General features: G+C 46.1%; 1 protein-coding gene across 1 annotated transcript in view; it reads right to left on the minus strand.

Annotated features, from left to right (window-relative positions):
* The window catches only part of ABCB7 (ATP binding cassette subfamily B member 7), a 267,277-nt gene that overhangs the window by 22,582 nt on the left and 224,702 nt on the right, over positions 1 to 19,993 (minus strand). The window contains exons 10-13 of the mRNA XM_082262773.1: positions 18,777 to 18,934; positions 16,051 to 16,214; positions 14,093 to 14,222; positions 13,200 to 13,371 (exon numbers count right to left, since the gene is read on the minus strand). Of these exons, the coding sequence (XP_082118899.1) occupies positions 13,200 to 13,371; positions 14,093 to 14,222; positions 16,051 to 16,214; positions 18,777 to 18,934 (624 nt within the window). The remainder of the gene's footprint in view (positions 1 to 13,199; positions 13,372 to 14,092; positions 14,223 to 16,050; positions 16,215 to 18,776; positions 18,935 to 19,993) is intronic.

Consider the following 19,993-nt stretch of genomic DNA (forward strand, 5'->3'; position numbering starts at 1 on the left):
ATCGGCTGTCTCCTGCACACAGCATGTGCCGGTGGAGCACAGACTGGATGGGCTTCAGAAAAGGTATGTATAGCGATTTTTGCTTTACAGGGTTTGATAGGGTAGTCTTAGAATGTTAACATAAATATTGGCGCAAAACTGGGAGTACTGGTGTGCCCAAGTGGTTCTAAACACAATCTGTTAGGTAAAAAGAGTCTATAAAAAAAGTACATAAAGATCAACAAAATTCCATATGTAGGCTCACTTGTGAGGCAGCTCAGTGTACAAGCAAGAAGTAACTTGGAGAAAACTTTAGAGGAAACACAAGCACCATACTAAGTGCAGCATATATAGGATTTTATTCAAATCACAAGAAAGTTACTCACAAGGGTAAAATTATCTGAGCCATGTAGTTTAGCACTGCAGTACATCCCTTTCAGTGGAGCAATGGGTTTACCCTCGTGTCAAACTTTCTTGGGATTCAAATAAAATCCTATATATGCTGCACTTAGTATGGCGCTTGTGTTTCCTCCACAGTAGTCTTAGAATGTGGCCATGAGTAGATTTAGAGATCATTTGTTTTAGGCTGAACTTACACTAAGTGTTTTCTTCCATAGTGACACTCAGATTACTGACATGTGTCAGACATTTGTGAACACAGCCAAGAACTGCACAGGCATTTGGATTTACATGATCATGGCATCTGTAAACCAGCATTTCAATTCAAGAACTAAATACTGACTCTGGATGATGATGGCATCATCCTTCAGGAAAGAGAAGAAATGACAACATTAGCAGTGAGAATATTGTGACATCTGTAAAAAGTAATTAACACCTGTAAGGCCCCTTTCACACGGTCCGCATTCCGTTGCGGACCGTGCTCTGCTCAGCGGGGATCGATGCGCCGATCCCCGCTGAGCCGGCGGATGACAGCTCCGTCTCCGCACTGTGTGCGGAGAGGGAGGTGTCAGAGTCCCGCTGCTCTCTATGGGGAATCGGATGAGAGCGGACCGCCTGTCCGCTCTCATCCGATCCCATCCGATCCGATCCCCAGGACAGATGGAAAATAGGGTTTCCATTTCACGGACAGGATCGGATGCGGATGGCAGCGGACATGTCACCGCTGACATCCGCTGCTCCAAAGGGCTGAATGGGGCATCCGATCAGATCCGCCTAAAAAACTGACAGGCGGATCTGATCGGAACGCCCGTGTGAAAGAGCCCTAAATGTTATTCTTACACATTACACACCATGCATGTATTTAAAGTGTATCTAAAGCCAAAACCAAAAATTTTATATATTGCGGCTTACCAATCCTTAAAGCAGAGTTCCAATCATTTTTGTATTTATTACAAGTCAGCAGCTACAAAAAGTGTATCTGCTGACTTTTAATAAATGTACACTCACCTGTCCCACGATCCAGCGATGTGGCCGCCCGAACCCTCGCTCCTCTCCCTCTCCTTTTGGCGGCACTGGCATCACTAGTGTGGGCACCCAGCTGTGACAGCTTGCGGCTTCCCGCCTTGAATGGCCAGGCAAACTTTTGGGACCTCTGACGTGTCCCAGAAGATTGAAGGGAGGGAGGGAGGGGGGGGGAGGAGAACTTCTGCGTGAGCCACCTAGGGGGCCCGAGCGGAAGTGGGAGCTAGTACCTGTCAAAACTAGGTACCCGCTCCCCCCTCCTCCTCCCCCCCCCCACAAAATGACATGCCATGTGTGGCATGTCAGGGGGTCAGGAGTACTTTAAGCGGAAGTTCCACTTTTGGGTGGAACTCCGCTTTAAATGTGGTTGTTGGCATTCGTTTTCTTTTCTTCTAAGCTTTAAACAAACCCTAATAATTGGCTCCTATTTGCCACGAAGAGAAATTTGTTATATTTGTTCAACAAAAGCAAAAAAAAAAAAAAAAAACCTGTTGATTCTGCCTGAAATCTAGTGAACGTGTAATCTCTAGTAGTGACCTGACAATACAATGTCTTTGCCTCTCCCAGTTCCCCTCCATATTCGCTACTGTTTTTGGAAAGAAAGATCCTGGGCAGGGCATCCAGCATCAAGCCCATGTACTTCATTCAACCTGTGAAATGGGTTCAGTGATAACTGTGTCAGATTAAGGATTCAACCAAAGCTCTGCTGAGTCTGCTGGATGCAGGGTAACCGGAACAGGGAGGACTGGTCTTTCAACAAGATATCATTCAGGTACCCCACAACATGAGTCCTCCGAGCATTGAACAAAGCCAAAATTGGGGTAAGCACTTTGGTGAAAACTGGGGGGGGGGGGGGGCTGTGGATAGGACAAATGGAGGGGTGACAAACTGGTAATGCTAAACGTCCCACAGCAAAGCACAAATAGTGTTCATGAGACAGAAGGATAGAAATGTGGAAGTCCGCATCCAAGTTGTCAAGAGAGCTTACAAAAAAAGCAAGGCTATGTCCAGCCTGGCTGTTTCCATCCCGAACCTTTAAACTGTAGAGCAAATTTAGAGTCTTACGATCCAGAAGGGTCCAAACTCCTCTGTTCAGTTTGGCAACTGTAAAAAAAGCATGCAAGAAACCTTGGAAGCATTCTTTTGGTGGAACAGAGGTAAGCAGGGCTGCTGTTTGAAACACTGGGCCCCATACAGCCTACCTGGCAGGGCCCCCCTCCCCCAAAATATATCAGGACAATATTTCCACTAAAAATACACTAAAATCATTAGCGGACACATACATAAAAGAGAACCTGTGTGAATTAGCCCTTTTTTGTTACTCCTTTAGGGAGCACACATGGGGGGTCCCAACATCACAGGGAATCAGTGAAGTCCAGGGGAGGGGCAATTACAGAAGGAAGCTCTTTAATAGTTTTTTACATTTTAAAAAGAGAAAATTACTTTTTTTTTTCTATTTAATGTTAAAAATGTTTACAATTATTTTACAATTTTTTAAAATGATTTATTACAATGTTTAAGGGATAAGTCCAAACAAACCTAGCTAACGCTAAACCTGCTCTTTGCCACCGGACCAGATCGGGTGTAAAAAAGGTGATGTTTGCTTTACAGGGTTAGATAGAATAGTCTAAGAATGTGGTAAAGAGCAGGTTTAGTGTTCGCTATGTTTTGACTGGACTTATCCTTTAACCATTGTAATAAATAATTTAAAAAGGTTGTAAAATAAAATAATTGTAACCATATATAAAAAAAAAAAAAAATTTGAATTTTATTTTTTTTTAAATGTTAAAAAGAAACAAAAAAGGGGCTTCCTTCTGTAATTGCCTCTCCGCCCAACTGCACCGATTACCCCGTGCTGTTGGGGCCCCTCTGCGTGCCGGGCCCCCTACAGGAGGACTGGTAAACCCCCCTATTAGCGGCCCAGGGGGTAAGTACCCCTTGAATCAAGAGCTTCCAGAAAGCATCAAGCAAATCCACCTGCCAAGACAGGGAAGGAGACAAGATTGACAGTGTGCTAGAAACTCCAGTTTGTAGCCTTTGAAAATGACACTTTGGACCCAGGCATCTGAATTTTTTTTTTTGAGACCAGGGGGCTGACAGACATCTCCCCACTTTTAAAAGTGGGGGCATACCATCACTGGAAAGAGGTCTCCGAGCCCGTCTTGGCTGGTTTAGAGGGCAATGCCTTCTTACAAAAGTACGTACCTAAAACTCAAACAAAGTGTTGGAGGACTGGGAGGGACAAAAGGAATCCGTTCTAGCCTTAGCAGTAGAAGTCCTACTGGTAGAGGCACAAGCCCTCTTTCTGGGGAAGGAAAGTACTCTTACCGCAGGTGATCCCCATCAATGTAAATTATTTACCCAAGGCGAGACCAAAAAGGTGTTGCCCATTCAAAATGTAATAACTCTAATAAGGGGTTGCTGGCATGGGAGCTCAAAAGACAAGCATTCAAGCAAAAGAATCCAGCGCATGCCAATGTAGATTTGAAAAAATTTATCTGCCAAGGCATTTGCACTGTAGCATAAGACCGAGGGTCGCGCGTCCTTGCCACGAACCTTCTCACCTTGTTGTTGAGACGAGACGCGAACAGGTCCACATCTGGAAGACCCCACTTCGCGCACAACATCTGGAAGACAGCTGGGTGGAGAGACCATTCCCCCTGATCCAGGGTCTGGCGACTCAGATAGTCCGCCTGCCAGTTCTCCACCCCTGGAATGTGAACCGCTGTTATTGCTGGGACATGAGTCTCGGCCCAAGACAGAATGTCGGCCACTTCTCGAGCCGCTCGGGCACTCCTGGTGCCCCCTTGGTGGTTGATGTAGGCCACCGCCGTGGCATTGTCCGTCTGCACCCGAACCGGGCAGCCCTGCAGCCGGTCCGTCCAGCGATGAAGACAGAGATTTATCGCACGCAATTCCAGAATGTTGATCGGAAGGGAGGACTCCCCCTCCGACCAAGTCCCCTGGGCGGACAGAACGCCCAGAAACACCACCCCAGCCCGACAGGCTGGCATCCGTGGTGATTACCGTCCACGAGATAGGACGAAACGACTTGCCCCCGGACACCATCGGGGACTGGAGCCACCACAGAAGGTCTCTTCTGGTGCGATGACTCAACGAGATTCGAAGATCCAGAGATTGAGGTCGCCCGTCCCACATGGACAGGATCTCCGCTTGGAGACCCCACGTGTGAAACTGGGCGAAGGGAATCGCCTCGAAGGCCGAGACCATCAATCCCAGACATCTCATGCACGTCCGCAGAGACGAGTGCGGAACGTCCCTGAGGGACCTGACTTCCTCCTGAAGAGTTCTGAGTTTGTCTTCCGGCAGGAAGACCTTCGCCTGCACCGAGTCCAGGATCATTCCCAGGTAGGGAAGACGAACCGACGGACTCAGTGTCGACTTTGGAAAATTTATCGTCCAACCAAACTCCTGCAGAGTTTGCATCGTGACAGACAGGTCCTTCTCCAGACCCTGGCTGGTCGCAGACCGAACCAGAATGTTGTCCAGATACCCCAGGACAGAAATGCCCTGGGCCCTCAATAATGCCAGAACCGGTGCAAGCACCTTGGTGAAGACCCGCGGAGCCGAGGCGAGACCAAAAGGCAACGCCACGAACTGGTAGTGATCCTCCGCAATGGCGAATCGAAGGTATCTCTGGTGACCCTCGAAAATGGGGATGTGAAGATACGCATCCTTCAAAATCGATGGAGGCCATGAATTCCCCCGGAACCAGGGCAGCCACCACCGACCGCAGGGATTCCATGCGGAACTTGCGAACCCGCACAGAGCGGTTCAGAGCCTTCAAGTCCAGAATTGGACGAACCTTGCCCTCCTTCCTGGGCACGGTGAACAGATTGGAATAAAACCCCCGAAATCTGTCCCGATGAGGCACCGGAACCACCACTCCCTGAGCCCTCAGGTCCCGCACCGCCAGGTGCAGGTCCCGTAAACGCTCCGGAGACAGTTGAAGAATTGAGGGAAAAAATCTGCTCTCCGGCCGAGAGAGAAACTCGATCTTGTAACCAGATCGAACGATCTCCTGAACCCATCTGTCCCGCACGCGGGCCAACCAGGGTTGAAGAAAACCGAGCAAGCGTCCCCCCACCCCAAAACTGGGTGAGGGCGCCCCTTCAGGCCGCACTGTTATGGGCTGCGGATCCGGATTGACCGGACTTCTGTTTCCCAGACCAGGGCTTCTTCTGAGAGCCTTGACCTTTGAACGGTTTGCCCTTGCAGTGCGACCGAAAGGCACGAAAGGACCCCTGAGGGGGCCGAAAATTAGCATGCTTCTTCCCAGAAGCCCCCTTAGCCTTGGGGAAATGGGGCAAGAGAGTGCTCTTACCCCCGGTGATCCCCTTAATCAACACATCCAAGGACTCCCCAAAAAGGCGAGACCCATCATAAGGCAGATTGGCTAAGGTCTTACGTGAAGATTGGTCCACCGACCAACATTTCAACCAAACCAGGCGGCGAGACAACACCGCCACGCTGTGCACACGTGCAGCCAACGGGACTAGGTCCAAGTCCGCATCACACAGATACATGACACCCTGGTGGATTTGATCCACCATATCCAGGGTCGCCGGCGAGGGCGAATCGGCCACTAGGACGCGCCTAAGCATCTGCGTCCAACTTGCGACAGCCTGGGCCGCCATGAGAGAGGCAAACAGAGCCTTAAGCATAGAACCCGTAACAGAATAAGTATGACGGGCAAGGGACTCCAATCTCCTATCCGTGGCATCACGGAACACAGGGGAATCCTCTGCAGGAATCGCAGTGGACTTGTTTAAAACCGCAATTGCGTGATCCACTGGGGGTGGCACACACCACCTTTCATCAGTGGAAGGCGAGAAAGGATAACGCAGCTTGAACCTACTTGGTACAGCAAAAGGTTTGCGTAGATTGCGCCATTGTTCCTTAACCGCGCGCTGAAAATCATCATTGCAGGGAAAAACCTACGGCGTCCTGCGTTTTCTCTGCGTCCCATAAGCCGCCAAGGCAGCGGGGGGACACACTTCATCCTGCAAACGCAGCGTTTGTTTTATGGAAGCAATCAATTCATCCATGATTGCAAGCTCTTCAGGCGAGCCAGATGGAGAATTTTCAACCCCTTCAACTTCAGCCTCCACCTCGGACCCCACTAGATCCCGATAAGGAGGCCCCCGCCATAACAACCCCATCACCTTCACCCTCAGAATCAGAGGAAAGAGAAACTCTGGGTCTCTTAGTAGATTGAGCAGCCACCAGCATCTGCACCTGAGCAGCAAGGCCAGCCACAATAGTGGCTAAATCCCCCCCTGGGGGGGAAACAGCGGTCCCCTGGCTTTCCACCAAGGCGGTAGGAAATTTGCCCTCCTGAGAATCCATTGCCCCAATATCAAATGCCGGATAATAAAGGGTTAACTGCCCCTTTAACAAGCGCGGCGAGCGCAGCCCACCGCACCACACACAAGCACAATGAGACCCCCACAGGGACAATAAAACTGACACAGGCAATGGATAAGAAGGATATAACCTGAGGAGACCCTCGCCGCTGCTGCTGCCTCGATCGGTGTATCCTGGAGAAGAGGAAGTGATGCGGCCAGGGCGCTCTATTAAAGCCTATGGGAGGCTACAAGAAAATGCCCGCCATGCATGTAGAACATGCGGCCGGAGCGAGTGTAGGCAAAATGGCGCCGTTTGGCGCCGAAACCGCCGCTCCACAGTACAGTAATGCACACATGTTATCCATGTATAAAAAAACATGTTATATCGCCGCAGCGATCGCTGTATAGTGCCCAAACATGCCACAAAACATGCCCCACAGCACACAGCTTCTCACACTGACAAGGCTGACACACACAGTGTCACACAGCTCCCCCCCCCCCTTGCAGCCCACAGCATGCAGCCGAGTGATAGGGAGACAAACAGTGAGAACAGAGGCAGGTTACACAGTCCCATACTGACACCCCCCCAGACAGACAGGTCCCCACATAGATACACTTACTTCACAATGGCGTGGGGGACCCGCACAGGCAAACAAGCCGCTGCACATGAGGCAGGGAGAGTCGCATACAAGACGCACAGAATGGGGGTTAAGAAACCGCACAGCGTCCAGTGAGGTAGCCACCTCACCAATCATCCCTGCACCGAACAGGGATGGGTCGTTCACTGTGCCAGGAGCGTTACCTGGCTGAACGCTCGATGGCAGGCTGGGAAGCCACTGACCCACGACCTGCGACCAGGGGGATCAGCCCGAGACCCAGCCCGCATGATCCTCTTCATCCGAAGAACTAACTAATGCTGACAAAAAGAACAGCTAAGTAAAGGTAGAGGGAAAACTCAAACAAAAAATCAAAAAAGAAGAGAGAGTCTGGGGCACAAAGCCCCAGCACAGAAAGAGCCAGCCACTCCTGACAAGCTAGACATTGAAACTGAGATATGGTTGCAGGAAGTAGGAGGGTATTGACTGAGGGGACCACCCCTTGAGGGTGGGATATGATAAAAGCTTTAATGTTAACATATTCTGTTGCCTAGCTACTCCTTCGGAGCAAAGTCTAATACCCCATATGTGACGAATATGAAGAGGCGGCGACTGTCGGAGGACGTAAGAGAAATCCATTTTTCTCTATCGCTCATTGACAGACGTAGTCCTCGGTGATTCAACACCCTCGGGACGTCCCAAAGCAGTACCACAAATGAGGGGTGGGAAAATGGAAATCAAATCCAATCTAGAAGGCCCAACCGGTGCCAGCTAGAAGTTTACAATGCTCATCCTCAGTGATGAGACTCAACAGAAATTTTTCAACAGAAAAAAACCCCCGAGGTAGACCACCTGTCTCCTCAAATTGCGGCCTGCAAAACCTTGCGGCCAAATGAGGCATCCGCCGATGCCATCACATCAATCTTATAAAATTTTGTAAAGGTATGTACCGACGACCAGGTGGCCGCCTTACATACCTGGACCACTGACGCCTGATGGCGATAGGCCCAGGAAGTACTGAGCGCTCGAGTGAAGTGCGCCCTAACAGGGAACGGAGGATTCCGACCCTTAATAGAATAAGCCTGTACCACCGTCTGACTGATCCATCTAGATATGGTCGCGGCAGACACAGGCAATCCCCTTCAAGGGCTATCCGTGATCACAAAAAGTGAGTCCGTCTTACGAAAACCACTTTAGGAAGGAAGGATGGATTCGGAAGAACCACCTTATCCCTATGAACCACCAGATCTGGGGAACGACAGGATAATGCGGCCAGTTCTGACACCCTGCGTACAGAAGTAATGGCCACCAAGAAGGCCACCTTCTGGGATAATGTAAGCAAGGGAATCTCCCTAATATCTTCAAAGAGAAGTTTCTGAAGAACCGACCACACTAAATTAAGATCCCAGGCGGTAAGGGTGCGCGCACTGGCGGAGCCAGATGTCGCACCCCCTGGATGAAATTCCACACCAAGGAATGATTAGCCAAAGGTTTCTTGAAAGAAGATTGCTAACGCTGAAAACCTGACCCTTGATCGTGCTCAAGGATAGTTTCTGCTCAACCCCTTGTTGCAGACAGACCAAAATTCGGGTCACCGAATAGGTATGTGGGGGAAATCCAATAGATTCACACCACGCAATATAAGACTTCCATGTGCTGGAAGTCGCTTTCCTTGCTTTAACTGGAGGTAGGAATAATTGAAGCTGACACTCCCTTGTCCTTCAGTACCTGGGTCTCAATGGCCAGGCCATTAAGCCAGCGACTGTAAAGCAAGATGGAAGATCGGTCCCTGAGACCGCAATCCCCCTGAGAGGAAGTCTCCAAGGAGCGTCCGCGACTAGCCTCACCAAGTCGGCGTACCAGGCTCGACGAGGTCAGTCCGGAATTTCCAGAATAACTGGAATTCCCTCCACCTCTATCCTGCGAAGAAGTTCCCGCAGCAGCTTGAGAGGATGGAAGGCATGCCGTAGCTGATACTGCCCCCACGGGGCAATCAGCGTTTCTGTTGCGTCCGCTAGAGGATCGCGGTGCGAGATACAAACCTCCGCACCTTCCTGTTGAGCCAAGGTGCCAACAGATCCACATCCGGGATGTCCCAATGAAGGGACAGCTAGTGAAAAACCTCTGGATGAAGAGGCCATATGCGATTGGATCCGAATCGGGCTGCTCTAGAGCTGCTCGATCCAGTAAATCAGACAAAATCTGATCGCTCTCAGTTCCGATACCCTTATTGGTAATCTGGATACTATCGGAAGAAATGACTTCCCCTGGTTGAGCATCGGAGACTTCCTGGTCCGCTCGCTCAGCCGGATCCGATTGTCCAGGGAATCGGAATTCTGATTCCTATTAAAAAAGAATCTCCTTCAGGAGAATTCGGGTAGGAGACTGGGTATACGGTACTGCCTCTAAGAAGGCCACCATCAGTCCCAGCCAATTGACGGACAGCAACATCCGAATCGTTGACTGAACCTTCTGGAGTTTCTCCGCAAGGAGAAACTCTCTTGCCCAGGATGTATCCAAACTTAGGCCCAGATAGTTCAGTCTCCTGGTGGGAACCAGGGATGACTTTGGGAAAGCGAAAAAACGCTGATGTCCTGCGATGATGGGGATATAAAGATAGGCCTCCTAAATGTCTATGGACGCCAGGAAATCCCCTTGATGCAGGGAGGCCACCACTGTACGGATGGACTCTATTTCTTCCCAAGTCCAGATTTGGATGCACCTTGCCCTCTTTCCTGGGCATTGTGAATAGGTTCGAATAGAACACCTGAAACCGTTCAATGTTAGAAGGGAAGAATCGCACCGGTGGAAGTGATCGAAACTCGATCCTGTGTCCTCCAGAAACCGGTGAAGACATCCCCCTCACCCCAGAGATGGGTAGGGGCGCATCAGGCTGTATTCTTCAGGCTTGGCTGAGCCGGACTTTTTGTTTAGCCGACCTTTGAAAAACCCTCTGAAGGGGCTTTGGAGGGTTTCGCCTTATCGCCCGCCCTCGCGGAACGAACAACTCTTTATGAGCAGAAAAGGAAGGTCCTCGTTAGTTACGAGGTCCTTTTATCCTAACAGTCTGTGGCAAGACAGCAGGTGGTACCGTCTATCCTCTAAAGAGGAATTCCTCAAACGGATAGCACCTAGTCATGCGTTTGGAAATAACAGGGGTTCGTTTCAAAACGACCCCATTTGGGTAAAGGAAAATCCTTCGCCCTTTTGGTAGGCTAACAAGTACCAAAAAGGAATCTCAGTCTCAGCTAACTCTGCCGGTGTAACCTCAAGACTAAAGGTTTCCCGGACAGACACAACTAGTGCATCCACCACTCTTGTGCTATGGCGGAGGCAGAAACGTGCTCCTTACTGCTGAGGAGATCCTACCTGAGACAACAGCCCCCTAGGAGTGACCTGCAACTGTATTGACCAGCTCCGAATACGTATCTGAAGTATCTGATAAACAATAGGGGTAGGCGGGGGTCGCTTCTTGACCCACGGCCCTGACAGGCCACCTCCACCCGGGATACCAAAGACTCCAAAACTGACGATAATGCATTAAAAACAAGTGGGGTACTGGAGGGTCCTGCGGCCACCTTGAGGGGATCAGGTGGGGGATACCTATGCGGCAGGGTCAGTGATAATACAAGACACTTGCCAGCGACAAAAAATGACAAAGTAAAAAACTTTTTTTTTTTGTGTCCCCCAGTCGCAACAGCGCCCCTCAGTGTTACCTGCCTTTTTGGACCCCAGAGAGAGAGAGAGAGAGAGAGAGACCCCAAGGCTCATCCCTGATGCACAGAAGTTTTCATTAGCTTGCTCAGTGCTGTTCTGTTACAGACAGGAAGTCTTTGGCCCTATTTACTGGGTAAAGGAGGCGGCTCCGCCCCTTAACACGCCTGCCGGCGCCTCCCCCTGGCTCCACGAGGTGTTTGAGTCACCTCAAACATGGCCGCCCCCATGCTGGAGACACGAGGCTACACCAAAATGGCGGCCTTGTGCGATCTACCAGACAATGGCGGCGGCCTGCACAGAATAGCGGCATGTCTGCAGAAGGATCTCGGCCTCACAACCCTTCACCCTCATGGTGGTCAGCGGTACCGGACCCTGGCGGGCCGTATGCGGTCCGTGGCCGTCGGGAGGCATCTGCTTAGCTGGAGGAATGATCTGGAATGCAGTATACATGTATAGATATCGCCCTGTGGCTTCTGACAGGTAGGATACCTTATACTATCACAGTAAAGTTCTAGTACTGCCACTGACTACAATCATTTTCACATTTTTACAATTAGATTGTCAGCTCCCAAACCAAGCCTTCTGGCTTCTTGTACACAAAAATCACGCTCAATTAGGGGGATCTGTGACATATTATAGGATAGAGGGGAACCCATCCTTACCATTAGAGAGAGGGGCCCGCGTTCACCACAAGACCCGTCAGGGGGAAAGTGGGAACATACTACTCACCATACCGGAACCAGCCGGGCGCCAACTTCTGACAGTACCCCTCTCCACCGAGGTAGGAGGGCTGTCGACCAATACGGACGCCGTGACTCATGGTCTTTGGCGTTTCAGCGAGACGTTTAACTCGCAGGGTCAGTCCCCGTCCAGTGGGACTATGTCGCGGCCGACCCAGCGCGGAGCTATGGCCTGCACGCGCTCGTAGGCTGAACTGGGGAGACCACTGGATCTCAACATCCAGCCCGTCGCCCAGTTCCAGCTTTCTTGCTTGAAGATCTCACAGGAACACTGGAGAAAAAAAGCTGTCTAAAAAATCTTTTCTAAGAAAAAAATCCTGCCAGGACCGCCAGCAAGGTATCTAGGTCCTTACTCCTAACTAGACAGAAAAAAACTGATTTTCTAGAGCAGGAAGTGAGAGGATATACCCTCTGGGACTGCCCCTAGGGTGTGGCCAGAACGTTTTCTTTCCTGTCTAGTCCTACTCCTGTAGAGGGCAGCATAACCCGAGGGTGTTGAATCACTGAGGACTACGTCTGTCAATGAGCGATAGAGAAAAACTGATTGGCTATAGCAGAGAGTGGGAGTATACCCCCTGGGACTGCCCATGGGTGTTTTTTTCTGCCAAGTGTCCTACTTCTGTACTGGGCAGTATAACCCAATGGTCAGGAGCTGTGCCCGTCAATAAACAAAAGAGAAATTGAGATATTCTGAATGGTATAGATACTACTTCTACCTAAATGTAACTTGCACTTAAGACTTAAGAGAGCTTTAAATTTAAAGTTCATGTTGACCTAATTTTACAAACAAGTCCAAAGTTGAACAAAATTAATACAGCCCACCCTAAAAGATGATCTGAAACTGTAAAATGTCTGGGGCACAAGCAGCAAGTTGGTTATTAAAACCCAGTTACAAGAAATAGTAACTCATCTAAATCAAATAAAGGGGCTTTTCCGAATCATGAATAAACAGCTAATCCCACATCTAGGCCTCAACAGTGTGAGGCAAAGAAAGAACAGCAATGGTTTCTTTAGCCTTTGATAAGAAATAGTATTCAAGCCACCAAGTGGGCAGTGTGCCCAGTAACAACCACATCAAATCTTTTGCTGTGCTACTCAAAAACCCTCTGTGACTCGAGACACAGAATTTAATTACATACGAAAGTCACTTAACACCAAAGACTTTATTGAAAGGTTCACTTATCTAAGCTATTGTAACCATATAAAATAGAAACAAATCTTAATTTTCGCTTACTAAACAATCAGTCTTTATCAGACACTTCCAGCAAAAAACATTAAATATTACTAGCCTCTTAATTATTTATATAGGTTTTTTTTTGTGTTTTTGTTTACCAGTGATAATCATTTGTGAACACAGTTTTCAGGATGCACATTACCTGATAGCTTGAGCCCTCGTTCCCCTACTTGAGTATTGTAACCATGAGGCATCCGGAGAATAGCATTGTGTAATCCTGCCAACTTAGCTACTTCATACACTTCTTCTGGTGAGGCATTAATATTTCCATACATCAAGTTATAATAAAGTGTGTTATGGAAAAGTACAGCATCCTATAGACAAATAAATACAAAATATTAAGCAGCAATATCTTTTTTGTATCTTTGGTCAGCAATTAAAGCCTAACTCCAGCTGAAACATTTATGTCTCAGGGAGTATGATGGCATTTCCATCATGTATATAACGCAGTCAGAATTCTCAATGGGAAAATGACCACTACGTCTTTATTCCAATGACAACCTGTCTGTTTTTCACTGTGACAAGAAGTGAGGGGAAATATCCACATGGGAGGAAGAAGATAGCAACAAAACCTCGACATAGGTCCTTACCTTTCCCCACTCTCAGAATAAATACTAGTTGTCATAATCAGAATTATCCACATATAACTATAGACAGAGTATGCACCTTCCTCTGCAAGAGAATGTTCATTTTGCACTGGCCTCATTATAGGTTTCTGGAATCAAACTTTGTTCCATGTACAGCTACATGGATATAGTTATACTTTTATATAAGGTAACTGATATTTTGCAAACTATGCATTTTTAAACTACCAATATTTTAAATATATGAAAGAGGTTTTCTAAAAGATGTCTGCAGACTTTTAAACTTAAAACTACTGCTTTTGCCCTTTTACATCCTGTGCTAGTAATGACAGCTTATTCACTTGGGTATAATTTCAATTTTCTGTATAAAGCCAAAAGATACAAGTCTGCCTCCTCACTAAAAAAAATTTCATTTTTTAAAGTAAAGTTTTGTCTATGACATAAATCGTACCTGGGGAACAACACCAATGGCTTTTCTCAGACTCTCCAGACTGACATCCTGAATGTTCTGACCAGCTACACATATGTTTCCCTTCTGAGGCTCATAAAACCGAAACAAAAGTCGGATCAGGGTGCTCTTGCTTGAAAAGAGTGGAAAAGATTTTAAAATGAAAGTGTTTCCACAACATATGATAAGTTGTAAGAATAAAAATTTAACAGGTCAGGAGGACAGACGTTTGGGGCTGTCACTGCTGACTTCTCTTTAAGTCCCCATGCACACAGGGTGTTTTTTTATTATGATTTTTTATTTTTTTGCAGCTTAAAAACACCTCTTAAGTTATTCTAGAGCCTCATGCACACACAGGCTATTAGGAACTGTAAGTGACATAGGCATTTTCAAGCTACAAAAAACCCAGGGCCAGCGTTTAGTTTCTGAGGACCAGTGTTACAGCTGTAAAAATGTCTGATCCTGCTGAACATGGCTAAAGCTTTTTTTTTTGACATGTCAAAATAAATGGTTCCCTATGAGAGTCCATTGATTTGAATGGAAGCCGCATCCAAATCAGATCCTGATGATCAGACCTGTGGTGTGACTTGTGCTCTGGAGATCTTGAAGGGGAACCTCATGACAAAAAATAAACGCTGTGGGGTCCCCTTCCTAAGACCATACCAGACCCTTCGGTCTGGTATAGATTTTGAGGGAAACAACCATGCCAAAAAAATGGCATGGAGTCAGAGAAGACCGGAGGAAGATTTTTAATAATGGACTTTTCAAAACGATTTTGTTTTTATTTACACTAAACTGCCTTTTTTTGCGGGGTGAAAAGGTAGGGGTACAATGTACTCCATACTCATTCACATGGTGGGGGCAGTATCTAGGGGCCCCCTTGCCTGCAGACCCCCACAACCACAGACCAGGGTTTTTAGGAAGAGGCCCTTGTCCCCATCAACGTGGGGACAAGGTGCCTTGGGGTGGGGGGGGGGGTGCAGAGCCCCCCCTGCCCCAAAGCACCCACACATCCCATGTTGAGGGCGTGTGGCCTGGTATGGTCCAGGAGGAGGGGAGCACTCGCTCACCCCCAACCCTCCTCTTTCCTGACCAGCCAGGCTGCATGCTAGGATAAGGGTCTGGTATGGATTTGTGGGGACCCCAAGCCATTTTTCATTTTTTTTTCATGGCAGTGGAGTTCCCTTTCAAGATCCATACCAGACTCAACAGGTCCTGGCATGGATCTTAGGGGGGGACCCACACTGCTTTTTTTTTTTACATTTTGGCATCGGGTTCCCCTTCAAGATTCTTCAGAGCACAAGTCGCACCACAAGTCGGATCATCATAATGGAATCAGTTAAGACGGCTCTTTTAGGGAACCATTGATTTTGAATAGAGGTAGAGAAATGCTGCTAAAAGCCAACGCGACTAAACGCATTACGACATTGTAAAAAACTACCAACAGCACGTTTTTACAGCCGCTTTTTCCTGGCGTTGGTAGTGGCTTTGCAGCTCGTTTTTTCTAACACCCTGTGTGCATGGGGACTAAAAGTTCAAGCTGTGGAGAGGTTATCCTCATCCTGGTTTCATTATCTAGCAAGTCATTAACAAGAAACATGTAAGCATAGAGCTATTTCAGATTACACCAGCTGTATGCTAGTTTCAATCAGTGAATCACTAGATAGAAATGAAAGAATTAAGCTTATTTCAAAACCTGCGCCAATACCTTAGTGTTTTTTATATGTGAATGAATGCAGTGGGATCCAAGAGAAGTGGTTAATCACAGCCACTGCATGTTTTGCATACCTTCCTTTAATCCTATCAGACACTAATGCAGTGGAAAGGTAAGGTATTGGGAGTGAGGTACCTGACATTAACTCAGAATTAACAATATCAATTAAAGAAACATAAGACTATTACATTATTTTAAAGAAAAGATTTCCAAAACAGGAACTTAAAAATAAATGTTAGCTTCTTACCCTGAGCCACTTCCACCAACAATTGCTATTTTTTTTCCAGCAGGAACTTCAAAAGACACACCATTTAGGACTTTCTGTCCCTCCAAATATTCAAAGTAGACATCATCAAAGGTGATATTAGCTGTCTGAGGAGTGATCAGTAATGGGGGAGCCAAACCTTTATTCTAGAAAGAACAGAAGAAAACTGCTGGGTTATAGGGTCCATGAACACTAGGCAGCAGAAAAATGCTAGAATTGAGGTCAGAAAAAATCAGCATAAAAAACTTTCCTATGGAGCATATTGTAAATGTATTTAGGCGCGTTTAGCCATGTTTGCGTTCATAAACATTTTCTCCCAACAGACTAGAAGAAAATGTACATTAAAAAACGCATTTGTTTCTGCCCAAAAAGCTCTCAAGAACTGGTATTTTTTTTTTTTTCTGTAAGCCTGTAATTGCCCAAATTTGCATAAAAAAAAATGCCAAATGCCTGTCTAAGCAGCATTTTTTAATGCCCAGTGTGCATAAGGCCTTAAAATGATAACAAAGTTACTGATTCTATTTTCTAAAAATAACAAACATGTTATACAGTAAACCCCCCTCCATTGCGGGGGTTACGTTCCGGACCCAGCCGCGAAAAGTGAAAATCCACGAAATAGAAAAACCCTATTAAAATGCACTGTAGTCATGTTTTTTTTACTGTCACTGTACGTGTAAAAGCATTTTAAAGGTCTTTAAACACACTCATTTAAACACATAAAAGATACTGAGAGACATAGCAAGAGCTATGGAAAACACAAAAATATTTCATTTTTAATGATTGATATAGTAAAACAACATTACAAAAAAAAAACGCAATATACCGGGACCGCAAAAACTGAACCGCGATGGAGCGGGGGTTTACTGTATTTACCTGTGGTTTTGCACAGTGCAGTCCCAAGTCTCCCTTTCTCGAGTCCCCAGCTTGCACTTTGGGCTCGCTTCCCCTTGCTGAGTGCCCCACAGCAAGCTGCTTGGATCGAGATTGGACTCAGGTAAGTATAAGGGGGGGGGGGGCTGGGGAGGATCCTCTGGCACACAAGTTTTTTTTTTTTTTTTTTACCTTATTGCAAAGCCTTTGCAATCACTTTAGGGTATTTGCTGGATAAACCCGACTTTCCCCTTCTTAAAATGTTTTTTTTACCTGCTACTTGAACCCATCATTAGATAAACATTTCACCACCCCTGGAACATCAGTATCTAGAGACACCATACTATCCCAGTTCCTAGAAAGCAGGATGTATTGACATGCAAAGGAACATGTATCCAAAGGAGCAATAGTTCTCCTGTTTTTCTAAAACTCCTATATCGCTTTCCAGAACTGACTTGTGTGTAGAATCTCCTACCATAAGTCCACAAGTAAGCAGAATTAAATACGTTCTAGAAAAACCTCAGACCACACTCTCCTCATTGGGTGTCTTAAAGCTAGACCTTATAATACTCTTACCAGGCCTTGTGGAAAATAAATGCATTTTGGCTTCATTTTGTTACTTGACATGATTTTATTGAACTCCAGACAACAGAATGCTTTAGGGTTCATGGTCCTTTTTCTGATTTACTTACCTGTTGGGTAAGCTGTATTTTCTTCTGAAATAAATGGTGTCAAAAGTGACTGCATTAAGGGAACGTTGATAGGTACATCAACTTGAAAGGGAATATATTTCTAATCTGAATACTTCTACATGAAATATAGGTTTGCACAGGATGTTTTAATGTGCTTATCTACTGCATCCACAGAAATGAAAAGGTTCTTTAGTAACCTGGTTTTCTATGAAGAGGGAGTGAAAACTGATCATTTGTATTCTTTAATTACTCTATCCCAACAACCCTCTAACCTTATCAGTGCACTGGTTACACCAGAGGGACAAGTAGTTAACTTACCAGATATGGTACTACGAGAGTTAGCCGTTTTTACTCTGACCTGCAAATGCCAAAAATCTCCCAATTGGATGAATCCTTTCACCAGAAGATAATAACTTAAAAATACTATCTGGAGAACATCCAACACTATTAGACCCCTTATTACTATAGAAGAAAAACAGACAGCAACCAAATCCTTCACTAATCATAAAGCCCCTGGTAATGACAAGTTTATAAATGTGCTGCAGAATGTTCCGCAGCTTCTGAAAATGGCAACACCCAATATAACACTGTCATTAAACCTAGCAAAGATCCAACTGATCCCAACTTGTATAGCCCTATTTCACTCTTATGATCAGATGTGAAAATACTGGCTAAGGTCCTGGCAAACAGATTAAACTAAGTTATGAATAAGTGATTTAAGCTGTCGCAGCTTTTCTATTGTCACACACTAAGAGTGTCATAAAAATGTGAGCTTTACAACTACTCTTCATCCCACACCCCACAATTCCAGCATCAGAAGATTAGGAAAGACTTGCATCTCAAAATCTGTATCTGAATAGGATCAAACTTACTAAAAGAATTAGGGGGCATGCACCTGGGTGCATTCTCCAGTACAGAGTAAACAACCTAGCGTTATTTTTGTGTATATTTTGAGTTCCTGGTGTGGCTTACAGCTACCCACAGAGATGAATGGCTGCAGGCGGATGCACGCAGCTATGCACCGGTACTTGCGTAAAGCAGAGCATGAAAGTTCCTTTAAAGAATATTTGTGCGCATCTGCCATTTTACGCAACATTACACATGCAAATCAACTCCTCATCAAGACAAATGAAACCCAAGAATTACCTTAATTTTTGTGTCTATACTTAGAAGAGTAAAGAGTGTGTTCATATCAATTAGAGCTTGTCTTGTCTCTCGGTAGACGGTTCCTAAGAAGTTCAAGGGCATGGAAAGCTGGAACAACAGCCCGTTTACCATAACCAGGTCCCCAATAGTTAGGTTCCCTGAAGAGAGCAAACAGCATTAAGCATACAAATCCAAAAAGAATACAAATATATATTATATCTATATATACACACACATTTATACAAAATATATATGCGAGCTACAGCAGTACAAGACCCCACTGGGTACCACTCCTGTCAGCTAAGAACAGAAAAATAAGGATACAATTCGCACAGGCTCACCAAATTGGGCACTAGAAGATTAGAAAAACATAGCCTGGTCTGAGGAGTCTCGATTTCAGCTGCAACATTCAGATGGTAGGGTCAGAATCTGGCGTAAACATGAAAGAGTGGATCCATTCCTGCCTTGTATCAAAGGTTTAGGCTGGTGGTGGTGGTGTAATTGTGTGGGGGATATTTTCTTGGCACACTTTAGGTCACTTAATACCAATTGAGCATTGTTTAAACACCATGGCCTACCTGAGAATTGCTGCTGACCATGTCCATCCCTTTATGACTACAGTGTACCCATCTTCCGATGGCTACTTCCAGCAGGATAATACACCCTGTTGCAAAGTTCAAATAATCTCAAACTGATTTCTTGAACATGACAATCAGTTCACTGTACTTCAATGCCCCCCACAGTCACCAAACCTGAATGCAATAGAGCAACTTTGGGATGTGGTGGAATGGGAGATTTGCATCATGGATGTGCAGTCGACAAATCTGCAACTGCGTGATGCTATCGTGTCAATATGGACCAAAATCTCTTTCCAACACCTTGATAAATCAATGCCATGAGGAATCTGGGCAGTTCTGAAGACAAAAGAGGATTCAACCCGGTGTACCCAACAAAAAATGGATGGTGAGTGTGTGTGTATATATATATATATATATATATATATATATACACACATACATACATATACACACACACACATATATATATATATATATACACATACATACAGTTGTGCTCATAAGTTTACATACCCTGGCAGAATTTATGATTTCTTGGCCATTTTTCAGAGAACATGAATGATGACACAAACTTTTCTTTCACTCATGGTTAGTGTTTGGCTGAAGCCATTTATTATCAATCAACTGTGTTTACGGTTT

Source organism: Pelophylax lessonae, assembly GCF_965119305.1.
Source record: "Pelophylax lessonae genome assembly, chromosome: 7".
In the NCBI taxonomy this organism is placed as follows: Eukaryota; Metazoa; Chordata; class Amphibia; order Anura; family Ranidae; genus Pelophylax; species Pelophylax lessonae.